The sequence below is a fragment of the Suricata suricatta genome, chromosome 12, assembly GCF_006229205.1.
Source record: "Suricata suricatta isolate VVHF042 chromosome 12, meerkat_22Aug2017_6uvM2_HiC, whole genome shotgun sequence".
In the NCBI taxonomy this organism is placed as follows: domain Eukaryota; kingdom Metazoa; phylum Chordata; class Mammalia; order Carnivora; family Herpestidae; genus Suricata; species Suricata suricatta.
The window spans coordinates 15,311,241-15,335,159 of NC_043711.1; the positions used below are offsets into that span (position 1 = coordinate 15,311,241).

Consider the following 23,919-nt stretch of genomic DNA (forward strand, 5'->3'; position numbering starts at 1 on the left):
AAACTACCTTACTGGAATCATTTTATTTAAGATGCATTTCTTAGTATTTCTAGCTAGTACGTCTTGCTTACTAGTGTCAGGTGTTAGTTTGAGTGCCTCGCAAAGAGGCTCACGTTGTCCTCCCCGCAGCGTTGCTCCCTGTCCGAGAGAATCCCCGTTTCGTGAACGGGGAGCCGAAGGGCGGAGGATGAGTGACTTGCCTGAGGTCACCCCGCACAGTCTGCTTCTGGGGACTGCTCCCGACGACGCTACGTCCTGCACCGTGTTGCATGTAATAAGTTAGAGTTTAGTATGATTTCCTTGTGGAAGTCAAGTGGGTCTTTTACCACAAGCCTCCTGAGCATAACAGGCAAGCGACCAGAGTGACAGTGGGTGTGCGAGGGCAGCGGGACTGCCGTCCCACAGCTGGAGATGCATTCGGTGTCAGATGAAGCACTGCTGAGGTTCCTACAGTAAAGGATTTTAAAGTCTTTTTTTTTTTTTAAGTCTTCATCGTGACTGGGTTAGGTACTTATGGTCTCACATTTCTTCTTAGGCACATCACCCCTGAAAAGTTCTATGTGGAAGCCTGTGATGACGGAGCGGACGATGTACTTGTCATCGATCGCGTGTCCACAGAAGTCACCCTGTCAGGTACTTCCAGCCGGGCTCAGAGGCGGCCGGAGGGGCGTGGCGCGTGTGGCTCCCCAGCCTCGTCCGAAACGTTAACTCCTGCCGCCTCGTTTGGCTTCTGTGCGTTCATCTCCTGCTTCCTCCCTTTTATGAAGAAAGGAGGAAGGGGCTTGAAAATTCTGCCGTCTGTGAGGATTTAAAAACGATCATCTCTTGATCCGTTCCCTCATCTGTGCTCTACCGGGATTGGTCTTGTTGATGTCTGAGTTCTTTCTAGCTTCAGATCCAGGGTGTTTGAGTGTGAAAGTTATTTGAGCATGAAGCTGGTGGAATTTCAACAGCCTCTTTTGATTTTGAAAATATTCATGACCAGGAGGATAATGTGATAAATGGGAAATTCTATATATACGTGCATATGTAGGTATCACTGACTAAAACGTCTGTTTTAGGCAAAGAATGTTCCTAAGCTTTATCTGTCTATATCCTGTCTGTCTCGCCAGTTGTATTTTGGTTTTGATACTCTGGGGTGTGGAAAACGATTTTTTCCCAATTATACAGAACACTGATTTCTGATTAAATGCGAAATAATTTTGGTGACTAATGTACCAAGTGACATCAAATTTAGAATTTCATATTTTAGTCGTTTAAATATTCACCTCTAGACAGAGTCCTCTAGTATGTTAAGTTCGGAATTTGAGTGAGCGAAGAGCAAGCATTCAGTGAGCAGTAAATATCCTTTGGATAGAGTGAAATACGAGCTCCGTAGGACAGTAAAGTGTGAGGAAGAGATGGCCGTCGATTTCTGCTTCCTTGGTTATCGCTGGTTCTGGTAAGTGTCATACGTAGTTTTCCTCTGACCAGATGGAATTAGAGGTCTGTTTTCATTTGATAATTTGGCATTACCCGTATCTGTTAGTTGGTGGCTGCTTTCTCCAGAGAGAGAGAGAGAGAGAGAGCGAGCACGAGTGTGTGAGCAGGGGAGGGAGGCAGAGGGGGAGAGAGAGAATCTTAGGCAGGCTCCACACTCAGCACGGAGCCCGATGTGGGGCCAGATCCCAAGACCCTGGCATCGTGACCTGAGTTAAAACCAAGAGTCAGAAGCACAACTGACTGGGCCGCCCAGGCTCCCTTCGATTATTTTTGACCTTTCAGTGACATTTATGTGTAGGTAGAGACCACAGGCCCATTTGAGGGGTCAGAGCTGAAGGTCATGAATAGCTTGCACGGAGAAAGGACACCACGCAGTCTTCGGTTGTGAGGGCGTACTTTGACCTGAAGCTGGTGGTGATGAGGGGTTGGTCACTCACACTCGCTCTGCTAGTTGGTTGTTTCTCTCTCTCTCTTTCTCTCTTTTTTAACTGTTGGGAAAGCAGACCATTGCCATGGAAAGAGGGACTTTTTTCCCCTCCATGAAAAACTAACATGTACTCTGGGGAATTACCTGTCTTATTGCTTCTATACTCCTGTTACTCTGAGGTGGGGCTCCGCTACATTTATCGGAGGATCTCTGTATATTCAGGATTTCCTCTAAACGTTTCCCTGCGCTGGCGGCCCCGTGTGCCACGTGCGGTGACCGGGGCATGGCCTCGCTACGTAAATTGAATCACTGAGGGAAACAGAAGTGGGTCTCTGGCCTTACTCAGAATTACTTCATGCAGAATAACAGGACTTGGGTTGGCAGCGGTGTTTCAGAATAAGCTCTAGGGTGGTAATTCGACCAGGACCGGAAGAAAAACCGTATGGCCCCCCGTCCGGCCGCGAACGAAGCGGAGACCAGCTTTGTGCCCTGTGGGCCGCGCCTCCTCAGAGCCTCTGTTCTCCCCCCACTGGGGTGCAGGTCTGGGAGAGGGAAGGGAGGTGGACGTGGCCAAGTCAGTCCTTGGATGGGGAGCCTGGCCTTCCCCCGCCTCGGGGACATGAGTCCCTAGACTTCCGCAGGTGTGTTTTGTGAACCCTCTCGGCTGAAAGTTGAATAATTATGAAATGAGCCCTGTCATTGAAGATGCTCTTTTACTAAGAAGGGCGCTGTGGGTAAAGCCACGGTTAATGGGGACGCCTCTCTGCACACCTGTGTTTCCTTCCTCCCTCGTCCCCTCGTCCCTTGGGTCTGGCCTCCTGTTTTCCACATTCGTGGAGGTGGACGGGTAGGTGTGTGCCGTCCATTAGTTCCATGTTGAGATTAAATCCACACTCCCCCGCCCTCCAAAGTAAGTTTCTAATTTTCTTAAATGGACAGGGACCTAAGTTTCTGGCAAGAGGCTGAATACATTTGGTTGACAAATGACCATAGAAGTAGCCCACGGTTTACCTGCTGGGGCTGCTGATGCGTGTCACGCCGAACACCTGACTCTAGAGAGCAGAGGCCTTTACGTGTCACACACACACACACACACACACACACAAACAGGGTTTCCTGTTCTGCCAGAATGGACCTCTGGCGCCGATGAAGGACTCCGGCTTCCCCAGACCAAATCACGCAAACTGATTGTGAAGTGACTCTTGAAATAAACTAAATTTCCTTTTCTATCAGTGAGCTTTTTCTATGTGATTTTTCTTTATTTTTTTCTTTTAAAGTCAAGAAAGATATTCCTCCTTCGGCTGTCACAAGACCGATATTTGGTATCCTGGGCACAATCCATCTGGTGGCAGGTAAGAAAATAAGCTAAGATGGGCGAAGAAGGTCATTGAACTGACAGGGTAGAAGATGAAGGCACACTTCCCGTCATGCTCTCGGCAGGGATGGGGGTCAGGTTTTGTCATTAGGTTCAAAAAGGGACATGTTCGAAATGACAGGTGGTTACATTTATCAGCCTGAGGTTCTTCTAAAAACAAAAACCAAAAAAACAAAATCCCAGTTTTGTTTTTGGTTTTATTTCAACTAGAGTTGAAATCCTTAGTCAACTGGACATTTCCTCGTAGGGTCTAAGAGTACTTAAATAAACATTTTCATGTGCTGGTGGACCCGAGTGTCCCGCACCGTCGGTCCCGCACCGAGGGTGAATACGACACAGTGCAGCTTGGAGCCTGTTCCCTGGTTCTGAGTTGTTAACGACGGGGATTTCGTTTATCTAAATGTCGTTTCATTGACCTTAAAGAACCCGCGCGCTGTCAGGCACGTGCGAGAGGTTGGGTTAGATAAGACGCGGGCCCTTTGGTCCTGCAGGTGACAGTCTAGTGAGAGATGCGTTCAGGTAGGGAGTCCCCGCAGTGGGACAGGTCCCAGGGAGATGTACAAGGAAGACTCCGGGAAGGGCACTTGTGGGTGGAGCCTTGAGCGGAGCTTCAGAATCAGTGTCAGGGTGCAGGCTTAGCCTGTTTGACCTGTGGGAGGAGGAGGTGGCCTGGATCAGGGCTGGGGGACTGTCGTGGAGCTGCCATGGCTCCTTAATTCTGGACGGCGCATCTTGGTGATGTTGCAGCGACCAGTTGTATTGCCCCAGTGTGTTTCCTGGCCGTTTTTAATGACTTGAAGGATCTAGGGGCGGTGTAGACGGGACGTCGTCTGTCCCGCGGTGGGCAGATCTCGGGACCCATGAGGTTTCAGCTGTGGACTGGGCAGTGCCTTAGCAGAGAGCTCTATGCCTTGGGGGTGGCGGGAGAGCGGAGGAAGTGTTTTCTGTCTTCTACTCTCCGTCTGCTAAGATCACTGCTTTTGCTTTTATTTATTTTTTTTTGAGAAATGATTTGACCTTTCAGTAGGAACTTTTCTGAATAATGTGCTGTTCTTTCTAGTCATAAATCCTAAGATCCTTTTAAAACGGGTACAGGCCTGTTATCTGAATGGCACAGTGAGGTCTCGGCCTGCCGGCCTTTAGAGTTTAAACAGGAAGGAGTTAGGCTACTTTTGGCTTTAGAGTTGCCTTTTTAAAATATTTATGCGTGTTTGGCTTTGCTTTTTGCAGGTAATTATCTAATCGTCATTACCAAAAAGACAAAAATAGGTGAATTTTTCAATCATGTAATCTGGAAAGCAACAGATTTTGACATCCTTTCTTATAAGAAGACAATGTTGCACTTAACTGATATTCAGGTGAGAGGTGGGGTCACTTCCTGATTTCGGAACCTGAAACAGTACGATGGAGGGGGGTGGGGAGGAGGGGGGGAGGAGGGGGGTGGGGAGGAGGGAGGCGGGACAGGGATTTTGGTGGATTTCTGTGAAGCCTAGTTATTTAATCAGCGCAGAGAGCGAGGTTCCCCCTACACACCTTTATACCTAGCCATAAAACGTACTTTTAAAAAGTCCTCTGTTTTAGTGTCCTTGGTGTTTTCATGGTTTTTTTTTTAAACGGACTCAAGTTCTTAAATCATGAACTTTCATACATAGAGAAAAGGACAAACAGAAAACAAATCTCGTCCAACAGCCAGGTTTAGTTCATATCTTTTCTGTAAAGAAATAAAATACAAGATCCTTTGAAGTTCCGCTCCTCCCATTTCATTCCCTCTTTGTCCCCAGAAAGCCGTCTTTGCTTTTACCGCACCGAATAGAAGTGTGCATGTGTGTGCCCAAACAGCGCCCCTTTTGCACGATGCCCATGTGGCCGGATTTCCGTTACCGTGTCTCAGTGTGTGAGCTAACGGACCCGCCCGGCAAACGTGGGCGTGCAAAGAAGCAAAACGTGGCAACTCTAGAAGCGAGTTTCGGGTTGACCAGAAGAGGGGTGGAGAGGACGCGGCTGACCCTGGGCACGCTGCCTCTCGCCCCTCAAGAGGCTCTCGGGGCGCGGCCCGAGGTCTTAGTGAACGTGAACTTCTCGATGTTCACGGTGAAGCAGTTGTGAAGAGAAGGTTGAGGAAGACCCAGAGGAAGCGATGCCGGTGACAGACGTCACCCGGGAGGCACTCTCTGGGTGTCCCGTGACATGGGGAGTGCCAGGGAGGGTGAGGCGTCGGGACGGGCTCAGCCTTGGAAAGGTGGGGGCAGTCGGCGGGGGGTAGGGACTGTATCGAGCGTTCTCTGAGAAGGCGGCAAGCGCCGGGCCAGCTACTCTTGATAAATTGTTTACAAGAGCGAAAGTGTTTTTAATTCTCGGTGTTTCCGGTGTTTCACATTCCAGCGTAACTAACTCGCTGTGACGCGTACCCGAAAGTACTGCAACACTGTGTGTGCACTCTACCGGAAGGAAAACGGCAAAAAATTAAAAATAAATAAATTACAGCGCACTAAATATTAGCTTCGATACTTTTCCTTTTTTTTGTATATTTATAACTTAGAGTTTTTAATGTTTTGGTAAAAAAATTTTTAAGGCTCCTATTACATGTACGATTTCTCCCATTGATTATTAAGATGGTTAAGATGATCAGCTTGAGGACCACGTGGTCAGTTCACAGTCCCCCCTCTCATGCGAAATCCAGATGCCTGTATTCTTGTCAAACAGTATTTTTGCCTAAAGTCTTTAAAAATCACATGAGTGGCGTTACCCTGTTCTAGTTTTTGAAACTTACTTTTTTAAGTCAGCACTATGTTTAGAGATCGACACTTACTGAATGTCTGTCTTTGGACTGTGATTTTATTTACAGTGTTTGCCTTTTCAGAATTTTAACTGATGTTTTTACTCCCAAGATTGCAAAAATGTTGACTTCTAAAAGAAAATTTAGGCTTGGGCAAACCATGCAGTATTTAATATATAGTAGCAGAATATTTACTATTGACGCTTGAAAAGATGTGAGTTCTTTGTGTACCATCTTTCATTTATGCATGGAGAGGGTTTTCTTTTCTTAATATTTTTACATTGTAGTACTTGTTTTCCTTGTTGGGGTGTTTGCTTATTTAATACATTCTATCAAGGACAGAAAAAAAAAATTAAATAAAAAAATAAATAAAAGAAAATTTAGGATCCAAACATGTGCCACATAGCTCTCCCGTGGTAGACATTTCTAAAAATGAGCCCAGCACGTACTGCCTTACTGACTGAGTCAGGCTGTAGGCTCTGCATCCATACTTTAAACTTGAAATTTCCTTTTTACTGAATATATTCCTCTATATCAATATATTTATTCCCTGTAAGACATGATATTCAAGGCAACAAAAATCATTGTGTTTGTTTAATAGCCCAATAGTATTAACCTGTCTTCTTGTTGCTATACTTGGTTGGCAGTCCGTGCAACTGATTTTAACATTGTTCACTGCACATAACTGGCTCATACCTTTTGTTCTTAAAAAAAAAAAAAAAAAGGTATGAGCCCAAATTAGAAATTTCGTAGTATGTGGCATTGAAACATGCAGATTAACGTGTTAATCATTTGATAGTCCTTAAACATTAGCAAACATCAGTTGTTTTTTAAAACAAGGATAAAAATAAATGTCAATCTTGATACTCATTGGGAAAGCCAGCCAGAATGGTGATCAGAAAGTAAAGATCGGTATTATTTTCACTGGACATTTCTTTTTCAGATCTTTGCATTAAAAAATAAAGAATTTAACTCCCTTCCACTGAAGTTTCTTAGGAATGAGGATGGTATTATCCCTTTGTTACTTACTTACTGTGTTATTGGGCCTCTCGTGAGTGTATGTTTTTCATTTGTCAGATGAGGGCTATTAGGAAGAGGAGAGAATCTGTCTCTAAAGGGAGTGGCAGGAGGTCATCGCCGGAGGCGCTGGTGCTGTGTTAAAATAACTTGTGCCCCTTAGAGCAGAGACTGAAGGATCTCGAGGGCAGGAGTTCGAGTCCAGTCAGCTGAGACAGCACCGCCTTCCGCTGTTACCGAGGTTCCTCCCGTCCGGACCTGACCTCCCTCCTGGGGGCCGGCGAGCCTCGTCCTGCCTGCCAGTCCGCATGGCCGGTGACCATGAACGGGGCCGCACTTACAGATCTGGACAGGTTCCTTCTCAGTACAAGGCAGACTGATGTTTTTCTCCCCTTTGTTTACAGTTACAGGATAATAAGACTTTCCTAGCGATGATCAACCACGTCCTGAACGTGGATGGGTTTTACTTCTCAACGACATACGATCTGACCCACACCTTGCAGCGGCTGTCCAACACGAGCCCAGAATTCCAAGAGATGAGTCTCTTGGAAAGGGTAAGCTTCATCTTCAGTCATTTTTACTTATTTTAGGGTTTTTAAAGATGTTTCTGTTTTTATTTTTTGAGTTCTTTTTTTAGAAAATATTTTATTTATTTTGACAGAGAGAGAGAGTGAGCACGAGTAGGGGGAGGGGCAGAGAGAGAGAGGGAGAGAGAAAATCCCAGGCTGTCACAGCGCCTGATGTGGGGCTTGATCCTACGAACCATGAGAGGATGATCTGAGCCAGAATCAAGAGTCAGCCACCCGACTGAGCCACCCAGGCACCCTGGCTTTCTTTTTTAATATAATTGTATCTTTAAAAGTAGGTCTCAAATGACACCAGCCTAAAATTCCTGCCGTTTAGGAACCTGGATAATTGCTGCCTTGATTTTTTTATTAATAAACCTTAGATGTGTTTAGGGGTCAGACAGAATTTAAGAGGTTTCTGTCTTACTGTTAGGTTAGACCGTATGAAATTGCCAGTAATTGATCATTTTTGAGCAATAAAACTGATAATTTTATACAGTTCAGCCTAAGTCAATATTTTAGTTGGCTCTCTTAAAACTTTATATTCTAATCTAGTAAAATCGTATGTAGGCTTGTATGCAAATTTGGATGTAAGCTGCAGTCAGGAAATTTGGCTTTTAACCACAGAGACCATTGCTTTTAAAAGCAGTTGCTGTGTTACATTCTCCGTTTGTTTCTCAAATGCCTCTAGGATGCCTGCTGTGTACCCGGCACTGAACCAGCCAGTGGGGACACAGCGAAAAGGGTGGCCCCTGGTGGGAGCCTGCACCCCCCAGGGAAGCACCAGTCCAGGCAGTCACAGAACAAGGGACAGTTGCTGTCATGGAGCTGTGTACAAAGTGGGGGCAGGGGTCCGAGGGAAACCTGGGTGTCCCTGGGCGTCCCCGGGCCTGGGGGGCTGGGGGATGACTACCAAGGAGGGCACTCTTGCGCAGACACTGAATGCTGACTAGGCCTTGTTGGTCCGGGGACAGTGGGAGAGAGAGGGTTCCAGGCGGCAGTACTGTGACAGGAAACAGAAGCCTCTTCCTGTGTCGGGAAGGGACCCTGTCAGCTACTGAAGAGCCAGTTAAAGTTAACGTAGGAAATCGTGAGAGTGACGATGAACCGTATATACCTTGAACATTTTGTTTAACAGAAAACACGGAAATCTGACACTGACTGGTCGACTCTTTGGTATAGGACTAGGAGCTCTTCTTCATTTTGGGTTCCTTGATTCCTGTGTTAAGTACACCCCTAGCGCTTTCGGGTTTGATTCTGTGAAGAGCTTGGCTCGTGGAGCGGTCTGTGTGCGGAGCCCCGTCGCTTCTGTTTCTCGCCCCGCTGCCCCTCCGGGTCCGGCAGTGGTACTGGGTCAGCGGCTTGCCTTTTACCACTTTACATTCCGTGTCGCTCTGCTGCAAAGTGGTTTGTTCCTCAGCTCTGGTTCCCTGACGTCTAAGACATGGAGTGAATTATGTAACAATGAATCACAGGTGTGGCGGGCACCCAGCGATGGGGGCACACGCCTGAGGCTGGTGTGGTGGACTGCCAGGGTCCCCCACCCCCCGGGACTCGGCTGTCGGGGGACAGGGAATGGAGAGAATCCGTTACGCCACTGTGTTGCAGAGAGGACCTCCTGTGTTTATAGTTTGAAAGAGGCCCGAGGTGCCTTCTGGGAGTTCATGGAGGGGCAGCCAGACCCCGGCATCGGCTGGGCCGCCAGAGGCCTGTGCTTCAGCTGACAGCCAGCCACTGCAGGAGACGTCACATTCGAGGGACGGGTGGCAAGGGCGGGGCCGAGACCAGAGGTGGGGTCGGCTAGGCCTTCACAGTAGTTAGACTGGAGTCAAGTGCTGGCCAGGGCGGTGGGGGCAGAGATGCAGGAGATAGGGTGGATTTGGAAGGAGTAGGACCTGGCCGTTGACTACAGATAAGAGAAAGACAGATTCCAGAGGACTCGCAGGTTTCTGTCTGGGCCCGCAGCCCTGGCCTGAGCCAGGGAGACCCGGGGTCCCTGGACGAGGGGCAGATTTGAGGGGACGTCAGCAAGACCTGCGTGTAGCCCTGCGTGTAGCCAGCAGGTGGAGACATTGATCGTTAATAGTTCTTCCTGTGGGAACTCAGGTCAGCAGGAGAAATTTTAACTAATATTGATCTTCTCTCTCAGGCAGATCAGCGGTTTGTGTGGAACGGTCATCTTCTAAGAGAACTTTCTGCGCAGCCAGAGGTAAGGTCCTCTAGTTAAACTCTGCTTGTCAGAGTCCAAGTGTTAATTGAATACGTATTACATAATGGCGGCCTAATCACCAGGAATTTAGTGAACGATTCTCATTTAACTCACTTTATGACTTACAACCTTTGACAGGTCTACCCCCTCACATTTGCTGGTTTGAAGAAGCCTAATTAATTTACTCTGATCACCTATAGAAGCCTTTAAAAAGAAAAAATACTTAACATAAAAATACATTGCTTCCTACGAGTAAGAGAGAGGGAGTGCGAGCGTGGGTCTCGGTGGGTGAGTGTTGGAGGTCCCCGGGAAGGTGAGAGTGCTGTGTTGGTCTTGTCACCCAGGAGAGACGTGCGCGGACGTCACCTTCCTCTGTCCCCAGCAGGCACAGATGCGGGGCGACCAGGGGGCCCAGCCGGGAAGCGTAGCGTATTGAGTGTCGGCACGTAGGTTCCCTAGTGTGTTTGCTCCCTGGCACTTGCTTGGCTTTTGCGGAAGAGCGTGAGCTGCCAGCTCTCAGCCGGCGCCTCTTTCCCCGGAGCTGTGAAGCTGCTGTCGCAAAGGCGGACCGGGAGGGAGAGAGATGCTCGACAGCGTCGCATCTGTCTCGGTGTTCCAGAAACCGAGCACTTAGGCCCAAATGATTGCATCACGTACCTAACTTTTTTTTTAATTGAAAGACCGGGCTTCATTAGTGACTTTTTTTTTTTTTAATAGAAAGCTACCTATAAGCTTGATACCTTGCAGTATTTGTATGTTACTTCCATGGCGTGCAAATATTTCTGTGTAGTGCAAAAATATTTTATGTAGTGCCTTCTTTTTATTTACTTGCAAAGCATATTTCTTCCTAAATGTGATGTGTCTCTTCATTTCAGGTCCACCGGTTTGCTCTTCCAGTGTTGCATGGCTGTATCCTTACGTAGCACCGCTCCTCAGCTCTCCGGCTGTCTTGATTTCAGTATGTTTATGGAGGCAGATTTAGGAACAACCCCACTTGTATGAGGAGAGCATTTTAGAATTAATAGAAATTGCTTTTAACAACAAAATCAAACCCCCATTAATATAAAAAATCTTAGAATAGTGGTTATAAATGGCCCCCCTCCTTTTTTTTTTTTTTTAATGGACTCTTTGGACTGAATTAATCTCTCTGTTCAAGAGTTCTAGGGCTGGTGGTTTAAAGAAGAAGTATGCACCCTGTGTTTTGTCTTTATTCAATTTTGTGCCCGTAAACAAGAGTGGTTTGAACGTGGCTATTAAAAGGAAAATTCCCCTTTCCCTTAAAAAAGTTAGATTGAGGAACTAGTGTGCCCAGCGATGTGGAGAGGAGAATTACAATTAAAAATTATATCTGTCATTCAAAATAACCATAGGAAAATGAGAATAGATGCTACACAAAGAATAATGCTACCAGGGAAGGTCTGTGCACGTGCAGAATTAATAATGGTTATCTAACTGTAAGTTCATTTCTGTATTTTTAATATTTATTTATTTTGAGAGAGAGCATGCGCTCATGGGGCAAGGGCAGAAAGAGAGAGAGAATCCCAAGCAGGCCCCGTGCTGTCAGCACAGAGCCCAGTGCGGGGCTCAGTCCCATGAACTGCGAGATCATGCCCTGAGCCAAGATCAGGAGTCGGACGCCTAACCCACTGCGCCACCCAGGCGCCCTGGGAGTTCACTTGAAAAATTCCCCACAGACACGATAAAGATGGGGAAGCAGAGTGAGCTGCCATTAAAGGACAGGCCCCCCACTGTGTGCCTGAAGTCAGCACTGGGATTGCCCTGCAGAAATGGAGGTGATCTTTGCATCAGGCACCCCTGAGAAGTTTCCTAAGGACATAGTCTGTGGTTTTTATGCTCATTACATTAATATGGTTTCTTTAAATTATTCTTGTTATATTTAAAGAAAAGCAAGAAAGGTATGGAGGAAACATTTTTCACAGTTGTGGGAGAATAAAAATCAGAAGCTCTGGGGATAAAAGCTCTTGTTTACCCGGTGCCTATGCCCCCTCCCCTTCAGCGGAATATTTCCAAGTTTTCCTGAAACTAAAATAAGCCGTGTGTTTAGGGAGTGCTTTAACGGGTTTGGGCCAGGTGTGTGTCTGTGTTTCCAAAATGAGATTGTGAATGGACAGTAATATCAGATGAGATTGTGGAACACTTTTCCAGGGTGATTTTAGAAACAGCCTGTACATTTGTTTAGCTTTAAATCTAAAGCTTCTCTGGGTTACGCCGGGCCTTGTGGGCTTTGCACTGTGACTCGGGACTCGCCCAGAGGCCTGGCGTGGTGAGACGGCCGCTCTGACAGGGATGGAGAACAGGCCGGAGGCAGCCGGGGGGAGACACGGGGGACAGTCAGGAGGCAATTGCAGTAATCCAGGTGTGAGAGGTGGTGGTACCTGCGCCTTGACCCTTTGCAGGGGTGGAGGCCTCTGCACGGCCGAGCGGTAGCGAGCCAGCCCACGGCACGGACGTCACCGATCATTAGGGACCCGGCTTTCATATAGGAATAGCTTTTGAGGGAGATGCCTTTTCTTCGTATTCAGTTTCACTTTTCCTCTTTCAAGGAAAAAGTAGAGTCAACATTTGTTTCCGGAGAGTCCTTGAGTCACAGGTTGATCTGTAAATCTTCATAGGCTTACCAACTGTTAGGGCTATTTTATATTTGTAATATGCATATGATGTATTTTTGTTTTTCTTTCAAATTGCAATAGCCAGCCCACTCCCCCTTGAAGGCAAAACTATTTAAAATTTATGTTTTTCACTAAGAGTAGGTGTTTCGGTGATATGGGTAATACTTTTAGAAAGTGGTTGAGGACAGCAGGGAACGGAAATTGTATTATTTAAATAGAAACAGTGTAACGAAACACCTAAACATACAGTCTGTATGTCCTAGGCTTACCAGACTTCACAATTGAATATTACAGTACTAAAGGCTATTAGTGAATATTCACAAAGAACCCCAAAAGAATGCGTATTTTTCGTCCTTTTTTTCTCTTAAAGACGGTCATTCTGGCTAGGGTAAAGAGATTCAAATGTAATCTGGAAATAACACGTATGATTTCTATAGTTGGTATATGTTTCTTAACGGAGCCAAGTTATTACCATGCGCTCGTGTTCTATCAACGGAAAACCCTTCGACTGGATTCTCATCTCGAGGAGGAGTTGTTTCCGAGCCGGCGTGCGCTACTATGTGAGAGGTGAGGTTAACTCGGCCCGGGCGGCCGGGTTGTATCTGGCCCTAATTCACGTTTTGTCACAGTGACATGGGCGTAACCTTTGGTGTTTCGTTTTCATGATCACTTGGTAGCCTCACTAAGCATCGCTCTCCTGCTTCGTTATCATAACTAGGCAGGTCTTCTGTGCTTTTCTCCAGCTCCTGTAGTCGCTCTGCAGCGTAGGCTGCCCCTGACCGCTTGGAAAGGGATCCTTCATGTTACTTGCTGGATGGCTGAAAGCCAGCTGGACCCTGTCATTTTCAGTAACCTAAACTCCTATCAGAAAGTGTTTTCTTTTGTTGCTTTTGGCTCCTTTGCATGCGTAAAGCTCGACCTTTGACCTTATGCCATCGGCGTTAAAGATTTGCGTTTTGAGCATTTAGTCCCGGGGACTTGTAATGGCAACATGCTAATTTGCTGAAACCAAGCTTTTAAAATCATCCATTTCCTACATGAAGGTAGCTCCTTTTTGCATGGACCTCAAGTATACTGTAGTATAGAGGTGGAAGTTAAGGAAAGGTATTAAGCAGGCTGTGTTGTAGCTTATGGGCAAGTAATAAATTGTATCATTTATCTTGAATGTATCATAGATAAGCTGCTATATAACGATCACCACTTCAGATAGCTGTGAAATTAGGTGATTAACTAGTTGTTACTTAACCTTCTAATTTCAGTATAAGTCTAATTACATGAAACAGAAGTTGTTGTTTTGGTTCTTTACTTCGCTTTTCTGTTTGGAGTGTCATTATAACTACTGTATTGTAAAGGATGGGAAATAATTGCATATGTTAAAAAAATATGAAACTTTATAAAGTAAAAAAAAATAAAATTTAAAAAAAAGGAAAAAAAAATCTGCATTTGGCAATTAGTGACATTACGAAGAGGAGTTTCTCTAACTTTCCTTATTTATTTTTTTTCTAGGCCAGGCTGTATCAGAATAAAATCCTATGGGCCATTAGAGAAGTCGTAGAAGTTTGGGGCCAGGGAGTTGTAAAGGTTATTCCCGTATTAAGGGTGATGTAGCAGAAGAAGGGCACTCAGTAAGTGACCTGGCCGAGGTCACAGAACCAGAGTTGGAGTTGGCGACTCCTTCATGATGAGATTTTGTTTGGATGGAGATGCGTCTTTACTTTAAAATTTTGGATAAGTAATGCACTCACACAGCTCAGGTATCAGCAAGGATAAGGATGTACGCAGGAAGAATCCTTCTCATTCCTGGAGCCCGTCTGCTGTGCCTCCCTCTCCCCGCAGCTGTTAGTTCTTGCCCTTCCGGGTCATTGTCACACTGTTACGGTTGTGTGCTCTCCTCCGTAGACCCCGGTTGTGTGCTCTGCCCATTTTCTGGCACCGTGTCTTTTTCTGTTTTTTAAATTTCATGTATCTTGGAAATCTTTTCATAAGGGTCAGCCTCCCTTTCTGTCTCCCTCCCTCCCTGCACCCCACCCCCTCCATGCACACCAACCTCACTTTCATTTGAACAAATATTCCTTAACGGGAATTATGGAAAGAACCAAGTATAGGATGCTTCTGACAAGTAATTTTGGAAGGTATTGAGTTCTTAAAATAAGTAAATAAATAAAAAGGTGAGGGGGAGGTGCTCCTGGCTGGCTTGTCCATGAAGCGTGTGACTCGATCTCAGGGTCATTAGTTCGAGCCCCCTGCTGGGTGTAGAGATGACTTAAAAATAAAATCTTAATAAAAAGAAAGAAAGAAAGAAAGCATTTCATTGCTGATTTGACTCAGTAATTTTGTCCCCATCAATATTAATAGAAACACCACCTCACCGCAAAATGTTTGAGAAATCGATCCGATAGAAAGGACATTAAGAACTATTTGAGATGGTTGAAAATAGATCCCACAGAAAGGATATTAGTTTGAGGTGGTTAAGATTAGGTCAGATAGAAAGGATGTTGAGAAACATGCGAGGTGGTTGAAATCTGTCGATGTCTTAATCTAACTTAATCTAACTTGGTAATTTGAGCCTGGGGTTAGCTTTTCATGGTGAACACAGAGCATGCAGACAGGATTGTACAGCAGCGTTTCAGATCGTTGGACGGACTAACCAAGATCAAGACTAAACACTCGGAGCAGTGCTTTTCGAACTAGGCTGTGTGGGGGTGTTTGTGAAGTTACAGGGGTCCTAGGATCATACGGTTTTTGTTTTCATTTCGGTCACTAAAATCATTGTAAACATTTATTGGACCATTTGCATTATTATAACGAAATACCACTAACCTAATGACCTGCATTTGCATTTGCTATTGTGTTTAAGGGTTTAACTTCCAAAATCGTATTCTTCAAACTGGGATCTATGGACATACCCTCAGGGGTCCTTGGGAATTTTGCTTTTTAATTTTAAGTTTTATTTATTTTTGAGAGAAAGAGAAAGGGAGGGTGTGTGTTCGGGGGAGGGGCAGAGAGAGTGGGAGACCCAGAATCCAAAGCAGGCTCCGGGCTCTGAGCTGTCAGCACAGGGCCCGATGTGGGACTGGAACCCATGAACCACGATATCATGACCTGAGCTGAAGTCAGACTCTTAACCGACTGAGCCACCTAGACGCCCCAGAGAATTTGATTTTTCTTGAAATTATTTCTCAAGACACTGTTGTAGACGAATCATGTGTGTATAAACAGTTGACACTTTAGACAGTGACCCACTTCATGTGTTTATTAATAGGTCCTTAATGCTCCCCCTTAAGGCTGTTGAAACAAGTGAGCTACTGTTAGCTCTCTGATCGTGGACTGTGCATCTGTCTGTAATTTATTTTTACGAGTACTTTTCCGATAATTTGAGCTGACTTAATTCTTTCCAAGTGAAACTGAATTAGTGAATTTCTGATGTGTTTCTTCTGTAATAAATATAGTTAACCTTAGCTTGTTTTCACTTCAGGAATTGACTCGGAAGGCCACGCAGCCAACTTCGTAGAAACAGAGCAAATCGTGCACTACAACGGGAGCAGGGCTTCGTTCGTGCAGGCGAGTGGGCGCGTGCTGTGGCCAGGCTGGCGCCCTTCCCCTGGGGATGGGGGCGGGGGTTGTAACTTTCTGCCCTGTTGCTGAAATTGCCCTACGCCTTCCTGCTTTTTAAAGCAATATCATCTACAATGTGGAGAAAGTTCACTCCATTGACTACTCCATTAACCTGGCACTCACCTGCCCTTGAATTAAATCCCGGAGGGGCAGGCGGGGAGGAGCCACAGAGGTTGTGGAAGGGGAGCCTCCGGTCTGCCTCACCCTCCAGGGCAGCGGTCATGGGGCGGAGGCTGGCTTGTGATGGCTTTCCCCACCTTGCCCTTCTTTGTGGGACAGCCTGTCTCTTGTCTCCTTGTGGGGTCGTGGGTCATTTGCTGCTTTAGAGGGACAGAGGGGGCTCAGCGTATTTACAAGTTCATAAACTACTATTTGAGAATGAATAAAGCCACTTTCTAGTTTTAGCATAATGCCAAGTTCTATGACAGACATACCTTACTACGTTTTACTTGTAGATTGATTGATTTATGTTAGAGTTTAGGGGAAACAGAACTGCGGTCCAGAGGGCGAGGTGTATAAAACCAGGAGGGAGAGCCCTTTCCGAATGTGTTCCCGCACAGTGGGAACTTGCGGAGTAGGTACACAGACTGTTTCATGGTGTAGGTTGTATGTAATTCTCTTCCTTTGTCGTCAGACAGACAGACACACACACACCCCCCTGACAGTAAGTTAGCTGATTAAAACAGGTGTGTGTGTATTTCTTTTCATATTTCTTTTTTCTTTTAGACTCGAGGATCAATACCACTTTTCTGGTCTCAAAGACCAAACCTCAAGTACAAGCCGCTGCCACTGATCAACAAAGTAGCAAATCATGTGAGTGTCTTCAGTGCTTTTTCCATTGGCTAAAAATAGGAGCTTAGTGACCTCACGGTTTGCGTGTGGAGCACGTACTTACTTCCCACACGTCGGGTTCAGTGTCTCTGCAGCCTCTTGCCTGGGTCCTGGCACCTAGTGAGCCCCTGGCCCACAGGCTGTAGAGACAGCAGGTCGGAAGGGGGGAAGCGAGCAGACCGCACGGCAGACTGAGATTTTAGAGCTCGTGTGACGTGAGCTCCGTGCTGCTCAGAGTGCCGCGCTGTTCGCTTTGACGCTGTGCGCAGAGTTACAGTGTGGCCTTGCGGCTCAAAACTGGATGTTTACTACCCGGTGTTTAGGGGACCTGGTCTCAGTCCTAGTGCCATTCTCCTGAATATACAAGTAGGACATTTAAGGAGATAGTTTAAAAATATTTATAAACGTTCTTCTAGTATAATCTGGTGAGGCGTGTAACTCTTTTTTTCTTCCCAGATGGATGGTTTCCAAAGGCATTTTGATTCACAAGTCATTATTTACGGAAAACAAGTCATCATCAATCTGGTATGTGTCTTACGTGTTTCTTGGGGGAACAAAACAAAAAACATTTTAAAAAGTGTAATAGTTACCATTTTAACTCTTTTTAAGTGTGCAGCTCAGTGGCATTCATGTATTTCATGGGGCTGTGCAGCCATCACAATCGACGGTTTCCAGAACTTTTCGTCGTAGCAAACAAACTCAGTATCTATTGAACAGTAACTTCCTGTGACCCTTCTCCCCTCCAGCCCTGGTAACTGTTCTACCTTCCAGCTCTGTAAATTTTCCTGTTCTAGGTACCCCCTCCCCCAGAGGGTCCTATAATATGTATTCCTTTGGTGGTGGCTTATTTTACCGAGCTTAATGTTTTTAAGGTCTCTACCCGTGTTACAGCACGTATCAAACTTCCATTCCTTTTTTGACTGAGTGACACTCCACTGTAAATGTACCATTCCGTGTATCCACTTACCTGTGGCTGGACATGCGGTTGTGTCTGCGTCTTTGCTGGTGTGCCTAATGCTGCTTAGAACACTGGTGCGCAGGTGTGTCTTTATTCCTGTTTTCAGTTCTTCCAGGGCCCCACCTGGACGTGGGATTGCCGGCTTGTAGGAGAGTTCTAGGTTTAACTTTCTAGGAACCTCTGTCCTGTTCTTCACCGTGGCCATGTTTTACATTCCCCCAGCAGTGCGCCAGTGGTCCAGTTTCTCCACATCCTTGCCAACACTTGGTTTTCTTCAGGATTTGTTTTCTGTTGTTTTTTTGATTATAGCCATCTTTGGGGGGTGGTGTGGGGTGTCATTGTGGTTTTGATTGGCATTTCTCTGGTGACTAGTGACGTTGAGCATCTTTTCATATTGGACATTTGTATGTCTTCTTAGGAGAAATGTCTGCTCAAGGTTTTTGCTCATTTTTAATCAAGTTGTTGTCTTTGTTGTTGAGTTATAGTAGTTCTCTATTCTGGAATGAATCTCTTAGAGATGCTTTGCAAATATTTTCTTGCATTCTTTGGATTGCTTTTGAGAACTGCTAGTTACAGGTCTATTCAGATTTCATTTTTTTTCAAGAATAATGATTTGGTAGATTGTTCCTAGAAATTTGTCCATTTGGTGTAGGTTGTCTAGTTTGTTGACACACATGCTCATAGAATTCTCTTACAATCCTTTTTACTTCTTCAGTATTGGTAGTCATGTAACATCTGTCATTCCTGATTTTAGTAAGTTGAGTCTCTCCTTTTTTCTTGGTTATTATAGCTAAAAGCTTGTCAATTTTTTTTTTATCTTTTCAAAGAACCAAGTTTTGGTTTCAATGTTTCTGTTTTTCTGTAATTTATTGTATTTATTTCTGCTCTAATCTTTACTTCCTTCCCTTTGCTGCTTTGAGTTTCATTTGCTCATTTCTTTCTGGTTCTTTAAAGTGTAAGGTGAAGTCCTTGATTTAAGGTCTTATTTTTTTTAAGGTATATGTTTACAAGCTGTAAGTTTCCCTTGATGCACTGCTTTTGCTTTATTTCATAAGTTTTGGTATATTGTATTTTCAGTTGGCTCAGGTCATCTTTTAATTTCTCTTATGATTTCTTCCTTAACACAGTGGTGGTTTAAGAGTGTGCTGTTTAATTTCTACCTATTTATGAAATTTCTAGTTTTCCTTGTTCATGAGGGTTAGCCTCATTCCGTTGTGATCAGAAAGCATACTTTGTATGACAGTTATTTTAAATATAGTGAGACTTGTTTTGTGGCCTAACACGTAGTCTGTCTTAGAGACTGTTCCATGCACACTTGAGAAAAAAAATGTATCTTCTGCTGGTAATCTGGTGGAGTGTTTTGTTTGTTGGGTCTGATTTGTCTGTGGTGTTGAGCGTCTCTGTTTTCTTATTGATCTCTGTGTGGCTGCTCTCTCCAGTCTGGAAAGGGAGCTACTGAAATCTCCAGGTGTTATTGTAGACATGTTTATTTCTCTCTTCAGTTCTTTCAGTGTTCCTTCCTATGTGTTTGGGCTTTGATGTTTGGTGCCTATATATCTAGAGTGTTTTTACCTTTTTGGTGAATTGACTCTCTTATCACCATATAATGGTCTTCTTTGTCCTTAAAACAGTTTTTGACTTAAAGTCTATTTCATCTGGTGTTAATAGAGCCACCCCTGCCCTGTTTTGAGTGCTATTTGCATGGACGATCTTTCCATCCTTTCATTTTCAACCAATTTCTATCTCTAGATCTAAAGTGAGTGTCTTGTACAGCGTATGGTTGGGTCATGTTTTTTAACTCATTCTGCCAATCTGTGCCTTTTGATTGGAGAGTTAATCCATTTACATTTAAAGTAATTACTTACTTGTAAAGACTTATTTCTGCCACTTTGTTTTCTATATGTCTTTTATGCCTTCTCTTCCTCCATTACCGTCTTCTTTTGTGTTGAAGTTTTTTATACTTCTGTATTTTGATTACCTTCTCATTTTCTTTTGTGTATATTCTACAGATATTTTCTTTTTGATTACTATGAGGATTACATCTAATGTAATTGATTAATTTGTAATTAATTTGAATTGAGAACCAACCAAACTTCAGTTTGCATGCAAAAACTCTATTCCTGTAAAGCTTTGTCCCTTCCCTTTATGTTATTAATGTCACAAATTCCATCTTTTATACATTTTGTTCCCAGTAACATAGATTTATAAATATCTTTTAATGCATTTGACTTCTAAGTCCTATAGAATGTTAAAAAAAAAACAGGAGGTATAAACCAAAGTTACAATAATACTGCCTTTTTTATTTGCCTTTGTTTTTACCTTTACGGAAGATCTAAATACCTTCCCAGGGCTTCAGGCTGCTGCATAGAGTTCTTTCATTTCAAGCTGAAGGGGACTCCTTTAGCATTTCTCCAAGGACAGTTTTGCCAGATAGTTGCCAGATAGAGAATTTGTGGTTTCAGTTCTTTTCTTTACGTACTTTATATACAAGTTTATTTATTTATTTTGAGAGAGCACGTGTGAGCACATGTGCCAGTGGTGGGGAGGGGCAGAGAGGGGGAGAGCGAGAATCTCAAGCAGTCTCCACGCTGTCCTCCCACCGTCAGAGTGGAGTCCTAGGAGGGGCTCAGACGCACAAACTGTGAGATAAAGACCTGAGCCGAAATCAGGAGTCACACGCTTAACCCACTGGGTCACCCAGGTGCCCGTGTTTCAGTACTTTAAATGAATCAGTCCCCCTGTCTGTGGGCCCCGAGGTTTCTGAAGGGAAACTGGCCTGTAATCGTATTGAGAATCTCTTGTATGGGGTGCATTGTTCCCTCTTGCTGCTTTCTAGACCTTCTCTTTTTGTCTTGTCTTTTGATTATAGTGTGCTTGGTGTGGGTTTCTTGGGGCTTAGCATACTTGGAATTGGGTGATGTTCTTGGATTTGAAGATTTATGTCTTTCATCAAATTTGGGAAGTGTGGGGCCTTTTTCTTTTTCTTTAAAAAAGATCTTTACTCCATTCTGTCCTGGGCTCTGTTCACTTTTCCTCATTCATTTTTCTGTCTGCAGCTCAGACTCCTTATCCCATCTGTCTCTCATTTTCTGTGCCGATTTGATTTTCCTCCCATGCACAGTGCTCTTGAATGTTTGATGTCTGTTTTGTACTTTCTAGCTCCAGACGTACTGTTTAGTTCCTTCGAAATTTTTGTTTCTTCACTGGTAGTCTTATTTTATTCATAAACTGTTTTCCTGGATTTTTTTCATTCCCTTTCTGTGTTTTCCTTGAGCTCTGAGCATATTTAAGACAATTGTTTTAAACTTTTTTTCTGATAAGTCTTCTGCAAAGGTGGTTTCTGTCCATTTATCCTTTTCCGCTGACGAAACCTTGATTCTCTGTTTGCGTGCCTGGATATTTTTGTTGTTGAAGTTGGGCACTGAGTGGTGGTCATAATGTGGTAACTCTGGAAGTCAGGTTCTCCTCTCCCAGGGTTCTATGGTGTTTATGTTTTTGTCTTTGTTTCTGTTGTTGAAGCTGTAGCAACCCATTTGTTTTGAGACTTGCCCAAACCCCTTGTGTGTGCTCACTGAAGCCTCTATTCTTTTAGCTCGTGTTCAGCTAGTGTTTTGATAGATTCTTCTGAATGCCAGGAACTGAAACAAAGAGGAAAACAAAAACGAGAACAGCCCCGCCGTCCCGTCTCTGCAGACCAGTGCCGTGCTGGTGGGCCGTGCTGGTGGGCCGGGCTTGCTGGAGCCTGCGGGCAGCCAGAGGGGACGGCTATCCGGAGGTCTTCCCGGGCCTTTGTGAGTGTGCCTCCCTCCTGGGTGTGCACATGGCTCTCTAAAATCCTCCCCCTGCATGGCTGCGTTTGAAAGTCCTAATTTCCCAAAGAGCGTCACCCCAGCTTCTTCCGCAGGCTGTAGGTGGTCTTGGTTCTGCTTCCCGAAATCCCCCGCTCCCAGCGTCTGGGGGCTGTGGTGCTCTTGTAGCCCGAAGGAGCAGTGTCCACCACCCCTCCTGCCCTCTTCTGTTCCCGGTTACGCGAGACAGAGGCAGACTGGCCAGTCCCTCAGGTCAGAGCAAAACGCACACGATAATTGGCAAACAAGGGCTGGTCCTCTCTCTGGTTGGAGGACGGGAACTGAGAACCTGGTTGCAATTTTTTTTAAAGTTTATTTATTTTTATTTATTTATCTTGAAAGAGTCGGAGACGGTGCAAGCAGGGGAGGGACAGAGAAACAGGGAGGGAGAGAATCCCAAGCAGGCTCCACAATGACAGCACAGAGCCCGATGCAGGGCTTGAACTCACGAACCTCGCGATCATGACCTGAGCCGAAACTTAACTGACTGAGCTGCCCAGGCGTCCCCTGGCTGCCGTTTCTTAACACTTAGGACCGAGACCTTCACTGCCCCAGGAATGGGGTGGGGTGAGGGCAAGTAAAAATGGCACAAAACTGGGCCACACTTTTGAAGAGAGCTTTTTTCTGATTGGGCCTTTGCTCAGTTGCCTCTTAAATCTTTGGCGGTTTTCGGAGCTCCTACAAAGTTAGCTCAGACGGCTTCTGTTGTTTTGGGTGTTTCTGTGGGAGCCGCCCAGTCCACCGTTTTACTGATCGCACTCTCTCCTTTACTCTCTCCTTTTAAAGGGACTTAAAGCTGTGGTGTTTTTATTTTTTTTGCAGGTTAACCAGAAGGGCTCAGAGAAACCGCTAGAACAGGCATTTGCAACAATGGTGTCTTCCTTGGCCAGCGGAATGATCAGGTACCTCCCTAGAAGTCTGCGCAGGTCCATGGGGTGTGCACGCGTGTGGCCAGCAGCCCCTCCTTGTCCCCAGGCATCTGTTCCCGGCCCCCCGGGGGATGCCTGAACCCACCGGCGGCGCCGAAGCCCGTGGGCACTTGCGTCGGCATACCTGTGACAAAGTGGAGTAGCCCAGTAGGAGCTGAACTAAGAACAGAAAATGCCAGTAACTGATCATAGAATCGTTGGTACACCGTCACCGAAGCTGCGTGAACGCGGCCTCTCGGAACAGCTGACCGTTGTGGTCGTGCTCCTTGTGACGCCGTGAGATGCTAGATGCCCAGGTGATGAGGTGTGCCGCGGGGCCTGGGTGTTGTGACCGCGTCAGCTCGTGCTGACCTGACTGCGTGTCGGAAGGAGGGCTGTCGGCTTTCAGACCAGAGTGATCGCAGGAAACTAAACCCGTGACAAGTGAAACCGTGGATGAGGGGAGACCACTGTATCCGCGAGTTCGCAGCTCTCCGTGGACACACGGGTGCGCCCGCCTTCCGGAAGTTGGCTTTCCACCACTGCGCTTTTACAAGAAAGACGCAGTAGACCTGTTTCCGCTAACGGGAAGGAACCCAAAGCCGATTTTCCACTTTTACAAGGAAGTCACTGCCGTACTAACGTAAGAAAGCAGCGCGGCCTGGGGCGTCAGGCGAACTTTTGAACAAAAGTGGGGGCTACCTTTTGCTTTAGGCCATTTCCTAGGAACACTCTACTTTTGGATGTTAGGGAAACTTGTATTACCTAGTTCTGCTTTCTTTCTGTTTTTTCCAGTACTAGATCAAAGCATGATTGTGTTTGCCTGAAATTTTCTCTGGCATAATTTATATTGCAGAATAACTTCTTAACAGATTTTAATTTACTTTTGTGTAAGTTTAGTCCCTGATCCAAATCCCCTCCTTGAGGCTGCGTGTCGCATGGCCACAGGGTCATGAATTTCAGTTCCTCCTGAGGTTTGGTGTGGTCCTGGCCACCACGTGAGTTGGAGAAATTTACACTTGATGGTGGCCGTGCCCAGAGCAGCGGCTTTGCTTCTGTGGGTCACCAGGTGGCCTACACCCGCACGTTCTGTAGCCTTGTCAAAAGAGGGGGTCCTGAAACCTCAGCAGTGGCCTGTGGAAGGGGTGGAAGGTGACAAGCCCGTTTAGAGCTTTTCTGCAGCAAGAAACCGAGTCGGAGGTGGGGATGTACTGTGGCAGGAGATGGTCACGGTCGTGTGGGGGGAGACTTCCCAAAGAAATGGAATTGGGTTATTT

General features: G+C 45.5%; 1 protein-coding gene across 3 annotated transcripts in view; it reads left to right on the forward strand.

Moving 5' to 3' along the window:
- Positions 1–23,919, forward strand: part of SACM1L (SAC1 like phosphatidylinositide phosphatase) — a 51,776-nt gene that overhangs the window by 15,566 nt on the left and 12,291 nt on the right. For 2 of the 3 annotated variants that reach the window (XM_029916179.1, XM_029916178.1), the window contains exons 2-12: positions 536–633; positions 3,187–3,261; positions 4,515–4,642; positions 7,482–7,631; positions 9,793–9,852; positions 10,728–10,761; positions 12,948–13,049; positions 15,958–16,043; positions 16,824–16,910; positions 17,385–17,453; positions 22,557–22,636. In XM_029916179.1, coding sequence (XP_029772039.1) covers positions 536–633; positions 3,187–3,261; positions 4,515–4,642; positions 7,482–7,631; positions 9,793–9,852; positions 10,728–10,761; positions 12,948–13,049; positions 15,958–16,043; positions 16,824–16,910; positions 17,385–17,453; positions 22,557–22,636 — 969 coding nt within the window. Of the gene's footprint in view, positions 1–535; positions 634–3,186; positions 3,262–4,514; positions 4,643–7,481; positions 7,632–9,792; positions 9,853–10,727; positions 10,762–12,947; positions 13,050–15,957; positions 16,044–16,823; positions 16,911–17,384; positions 17,454–22,556; positions 22,637–23,919 lie in introns of those variants that run through there. The other variant, XM_029916180.1, reaches the window with a different exon arrangement.